This window comes from Stomoxys calcitrans, chromosome 4 (assembly GCF_963082655.1).
Source record: "Stomoxys calcitrans chromosome 4, idStoCalc2.1, whole genome shotgun sequence".
NCBI classification, from domain to species: Eukaryota; Metazoa; Arthropoda; class Insecta; order Diptera; family Muscidae; genus Stomoxys; species Stomoxys calcitrans.
The window spans coordinates 83,815,604-83,821,726 of record NC_081555.1 but is presented as its reverse complement, the minus strand read 5'-3'; the positions used below and the strand labels follow the sequence as shown (position 1 = coordinate 83,821,726).

The 6,123-nt window shown below is 33.4% G+C and overlaps 1 protein-coding gene across 2 annotated transcripts; it reads left to right on the top strand.

Moving 5' to 3' along the window:
• The first annotated feature begins 2,338 nt into the window (after positions 1–2,338).
• LOC106094532 (uncharacterized) lies at positions 2,339–5,366 on the top strand. 2 transcript variants are annotated; one of them, XM_013261753.2, is made up of 3 exons: positions 2,340–2,595; positions 2,657–2,717; positions 2,770–5,366. In XM_013261753.2, exons 2-3 carry the CDS (start codon positions 2,680–2,682, stop codon positions 4,370–4,372), a joined length of 1,641 nt encoding a protein of 546 aa, XP_013117207.2. In that variant the 5' UTR covers positions 2,340–2,595; positions 2,657–2,679; the 3' UTR covers positions 4,373–5,366. The 2 variants fall into 2 exon arrangements, with proteins under 2 accessions (XP_013117209.2, XP_013117207.2); XM_013261755.2 differs by lacking the exon at positions 2,657–2,717 and having other exon boundaries at positions 2,339–2,595.
• Positions 5,367–6,123: the final 757 nt, after the last annotated feature.

Sequence of the window (6,123 nt, the reverse complement as noted above, 5' to 3'; positions counted from 1 at the left end):
TGTATCTGGGGGACCACCTCTCCCCCGAAAACACCACTAAATCAGACATCATGAGAATATCGGGCTGAAATGAATTTTTTAAGAATGGAGTACACCTTACATCCAAACTTAAGTTCGTAGACCAATAAAGATCATGTGGGCACTTATATTGTTAAACTGTTAGTCAAGTTTGCATGGCATTTCCCCGAAAAGATCTTTAATTGTCGAAAATAAATATTCCAAGGAAACTTTTGTTCCATATAAAGTAAAAGAAGGCGCAGCGGAGCGAGCCCGGTCAGCTAGTACATATATATATTTAAATATTGCCCGAATTTTTAATTGTATGGTAGGTGTAGGGTATTATATAGTCGACTTCAGCCTTTCCTAACTGATTTCACTTATCGTTCATTTATGCCGTCCATATGCTTTGCCCGCATATTTCCTTAAATTTAGATGATAGACGTAGGACATCTTTGCCAACTGTTGCTCATCATCGTTAAAGAACTCAAAACGAACAACGCAAATCATACTGCTGCCTTCCAATGCTCCACATGTAGCCAATGCTAAATTAGGACTAAGACCTCTAAAAGTTTTCTAACTTTGCCCTTGTAATGATGATACTTTTGCACCGATGCACGGGTATGAATCCTAGTTACAGCACACTCACTTTCAGAAATTCTACAATTTAAGCACTCTTTAAAATATAAAATTTAATTTGAATAAACATCAATTACAGTTACAAATTGCTAGTTAGTTTTAAGTTTGTTTTGACTTTGAAGATTGAAAGAGCAAACAACTATGGCCTCCTAGTTAAAAGTTCTAAAATCAAATATGACAAATGGAATACCTCCGCACCCTTAACCTCGGTTTCTATATCAATATCATGCTGTACAACGTACAGAGCAGACAGCTGGCACAAAAACAATTTCAATTGAATTTGCATGAAAAATAATATTTCCTTCAATTGAATATTTAATTGCCAATATGTACGTGTGTGCAATTGGGGTGGGTAATTTATATCATTTCCTACGGGTTGCCTTTGACAGTGTGGTCATAAATGGCCACAACAGCAAATGGGTGTGATAATATCCGGAGGACAATTTCCTTTTTCAAATGAAATTAAATTGCCACAAAAATATGCAATTATACATATTTACATACATTTATTGTAGTACACTCCGATGCCATCACAATTCAGTTATGCAAAAAGAAAATAATAATAACAAATGAGAAAAATAAAAAAAAAATGTTCCCCTTTTGAAATGGTGAAAGCGAAATTGTGTTGAGTGAGAAATGGATGGACCGAGGGTGCTTCTTAATACAGTCATGGTCATAAAACTAAAATTTTATGGTTATTCAAATTCCCTACACACAAAAAAGTCATCAATGCATGACGGCCCAAAAACTCTGGCATTGAACTCCTTTTTGTTATGGCTAATATCCATTGTTGGCATTAAAGCCGAGCAAGAAAAGGACAAATGGTCGTTAAATGTGATGTTTTAAAAGCACAAAGAAAAAAATGCAAACAATTGTGGCTATCATCTCAAGTATTGTGGGAAAAAATATTTGTTTGTTTTTGTTTTCTCATCGAAGCAAATACGAATTTTGTTTTTTTGCATTTTAATTTAAAATAACTTTAAAGATGAACAACAGAGATGGTCCGTAAGACGATTTTTTAGGTTTCCGACTGTCAAAAAGTTGTAAAAGTCGAAAACGTCGTATACTTGTATAAAACGTAGAAAAGGTCGCAAACGTCATAAACCTTAATAACTCAGTGTAAAAGTTTGATTTTTAACAAATATTATTGTCACTTATTTGTTGTATATAGAAGAGTTTATATGTAAAAAAATTTCGCAATAAAAGAAATATTATGTTTTTTTTTTTTTTAAATTTTTGCATTTACATTTTTCACACAATAAATTGGAAATATACGCAAATTTCAAGTCAATTTATAAAGTAACGTTTAAGGATTTTTTTGTGAAGCAAAAAATCAATAAATTATTAGTTTTCATCAATTATATTTAGAAATTGCAATTATTTTGTATCCTTTTGCAAAATTATTTGCTTCTCCCGATTTAATTTGCTTTTTGAAAGCTGTTGTAAATGACATATGTTAAAAATGCATGACATCTGAGGAAGTGTCAAGTGAAATGGTACATGGAGTGTTAATTATGTTATTCAATAACAATACTTAAAAATAACATTACTTATTCAATAAAATACTTAACACGCCATCTTCCATTTCACTTGACATTACCTCACCTTAGCATACTTAACACGCCATCTACCATTTCACTTGACACTACCTCAGATGTCATTCATTTTATAACATATGTCGTTGTCAACAGCTGTCAAAAAGCAAATTAAAGCGGAAGAAACAAATAATTTTGTAATAAGGATAAGAAAGAATTAATAAATAAAAATGTTGCAACCACCCAATAACTCGCAACAGCCAGAGGGATTTAGCGAAAGTTCTGGCGCTACTGGAGGTAGACCATTTCATTCCCATTGGTATGGCTACTCAAAAAAAAGTGAAAAGGGAAATACTATTGCTCAATGCATAAAATGCAAGCAATTTATTCGAAACACGGCTATTAATAGAATGCAATTACATCGGTAAGTCGTTTGTCTTACAAAATTATTGAGTTTTCTATATTGCATTTTATCAACTTTCTAGGAAAAAATGCCACCTTGATCCGGATGACGAAGACTCTGAAGCTCGTATTGCAGAATCGGATGTAAGTATTATAATTTGTAATTATAATTTTTATTAATATTGTATCTTTTAAGGCATCTTCTCCAACGACATCAAACATCCAAACAAAAATTAAACATTTTTTTTCGTAAAGTAACAAAGACTGATAAAGAAAGACTTGATATTCGGGCCGCCAGGTTTTTTTTCGCTTGCAATGTACCTTTTGTTGCAGCAAGCAATAAATACTTTAAGGAATTTTGTAACGCAATGCAACCAACTTATAAACCACCAAGCAGAAAAAGATTAGCTGGTCCACTCTTGGATGCTGTGCACAAAGAACAAATTGATTTAAATGGAAATTTTTTGAAGGAGGGTGCCTATTCTGTTTTGCTAATTGATGGATGGAAAAATTCTGCATCGAACACAAAAAATGTAGCTGCATTATTGCACAACTGTGATCATAGAATTTTTTTAGAATCCTATGATTTTTTAAACTTGAGGGAAACTTCGGAAAACCTTGCAGAGATGGTAAAGAATGCTGTTGCCTTGGCCAAAGATCGATATAAAGTTGAAGTTTTTGCTGTGGTAACGGACAACGCTGCCAATATGATTTCAATGGGCCGTATTATAGACTTAATTCACACAACGTGTAATGCCCACATTGGAAACTTATTATCCAAGGATTTAATACGCAAATACGGCACTGGTACAGAATTAAATAATGTTTCTGTAATTAGCCAAAGACGTCACACACGGTTACAGTCTCAACAAATTGATGATTGCTTCGTTATGCAGGAAGACAATCCCAATAATAGCTCAGTTCTTGCAAAGGTGCATAAAATTGTCAATGAATTTAAAAAAGCTAACCTTGAAAAAAAATTAACTATGCTTGGAGGAGCTAAACCAAAATTGCCGTGCGCAACTAGATGGTGCAGTGAACGTGATGGTCTTTTTTGGTTAATTAATAACATAGCCAGAATGAAACAAATAAGTGCAGAAACTAACACCGACGGAAAACCTTACGTAAAACCTTCAGTAAGTGAACTACTTTTTAAGGAAGATTTCATTCACTCGGTTAAGGAGCTACTAGATTTGTTAAATCCTGTAACTATACTGATAAAAAATTGTCAGAAGTCTGTAAATTCTATTGCGGATGCAACAGAAGAATGGATAAATCTACTTGCTTCAGCAAATCCAAAATTATATGAGGTAGCCACAGAAAGATGCAAAACCAGTAATGTTTTTAATAAATACAGCCTCACAGCTAATATGTTACACCCGCTTTACAAGGGTAGTCAACTGAATGCAGAACAAAATGAGATGGTGGAAGACTTTTTGTTGGAAAATCTTGACGAAGATGGGTTGCAGTCACTTTTAGAATACAAAAAGTCTACGGGATTTTTCGCCCTATTAATGGAAAAAACCACAAAGCCTGATTTATTCTGGGATATGGCTGCAAACAGACATAAATCACTGGCAATTTTTGCACAAAAACTTCTTATGATTCCAGCTTCAACAGCTCAACTGGAAGGTATTTTTTCAAACTGGTCACACGTCCACACTGATTTACGAAATAGGTTGGATGCAGAGCGATCTAAAAAATTATTAGAAGTTTATTTTTCTTTAAAAATAAATGAAAACAAGGACGACTACTATCGTGCTGACGATGAAACAGATTGTAGCGAAAAAGAAAATTAAAATTTGGTATCTTAATATAAGATAATTTTTAAATTAAATACAAAATAATTTGTATGTTTCAAAACTGAAGTACCTTTTTGTTATTAAACAAATTTTATGATTTAATGCAATATTTTAATATGTATTAGCTTTAAAAAACATATTTTTTTAGCACATAAGCATTGTATTTAAAACCTGAATTATTTTTAAGTTCGTTTAAATAAAATGTGATCTCAAAACACCATATCATGTTATTGTTATTGTAATAATAATCAAAATCCAGGGAAATCGGTGCCGACTATATAATACCCTACACCTGAAATATAAATGCAAATTTACCGTTATAATAATATGGATGTAATAATTAATTCTGAACCGATATGGCTGAACTTTGACCTTATAGTAGAAAATCGATCGAAACCTATATACATAAAAGCTATATCGAAATATAAATGTGACAAAAAAAATCAATAATATATTAAATTTTGTCCAAATAGGAAAATTGTCTCTACTACGGATTTATAGTTTTAAACCGGCAATTCGTATTTGGATATGGGAGCTATATCCAAGTCTGATTCAATTTAGACCAGATTCCGCATACATAGCGTACCCATCGTGGTACCCATCGATAAAAAGCCTCAATTAGTAAAAATCAGGCAATGCATATATATGGGAGCAATATCTAAACCAAAGAAACCGATGTTTATGAATTTCACCTGTATTGTTGAGAATTTAGCGTGTGCCACAATTCGTGAAGATCAGCTAACAAATGACCACATTATTGCAATATTGGTAAAAATCGTGTAAACCTACGGTAGCTTTTTCTAATTCTGAACCGATTTTTTCCAATTTCAATATTGTTCGTCTCCAGGAGGAAAAAATTACTTATGCCAAAATTTTTAGTTAATCAGATCAAAAATTCGACATATTTTCGTTCGAAATTTTTTTTCTGTCAGAAACCTAGTTTTTTGGCTAGGTTTACGACATTTTCGACGTATGTAATATACGTCGGAAATGTATGTCATATACGTCACTGTTTCTGACAGGCCATCTCTGATGAACAAGAAAAAAAAACGTACAAAGCTTGTCAGGACCGAACTTTGTTCAACCCACCACAAATGTGTTAACCACATTAAATAAATGAGCCTTTAATGGGCCTAGGAACTTTAATCGGGAGATGTGTGTATATGTATCCAAATTTGGTTTGGTTTGGACCCTACTCAGTACGGATGAAGAGAAGCCTAACGCAACTCCCTGTTCTTAATTTCATAACTTCCATGTCATCAGAACATTTGCGGTTTTATAAATGAAAGATTTTCAATCTGGAGATTGAGCTGTATCCAAATTTAGTCCTATCTGAACCATATTCGGTACGAATTTCGAAGGCCAAACACTCCTCACTGTGCCAAATTTCGGGAAAATCGGGAAGTAAGTGCGTTTTTTCTGGCTCATGAACATTAATACAGAAACCGTTGTAAAACATGGCCACCTTAATCAAAATTTAGCCCGATCTAGACCATACTCAATGTGAATATCAGCCCACTGTGCCAAATTTTAAAGCAATCGGGTAATAAATGCATCTTTTCTGGGCCCAAGAACATAAATCGCAAGATCGGATATAAATGGCAGCTATACCTGAACATCTAAAAGCGTGCTACGTTTGGATGGGCCTAATCTTGGGAACCCACCACCATGGATTCTGCTTAAAATGTGTATAAAATAATTTTATTTGAGGGGCATACTTTTAGTCTACAAACCCTAGTTCTGCCATA

Bases quoted from the DNA above. Each gene is read 5' to 3' on its own strand.
- LOC106094532 (XM_013261755.2), top strand. From the start codon at position 2,402: ATGTTGCAACCACCCAATAACTCGCAACAGCCAGAGGGATTTAGCGAA. The intron at 2,596-2,769 runs GTAAGTCGTTTG...GTATCTTTTAAG, and splicing joins AATAGAATGCAATTACATCG to GCATCTTCTCCAACGACATC.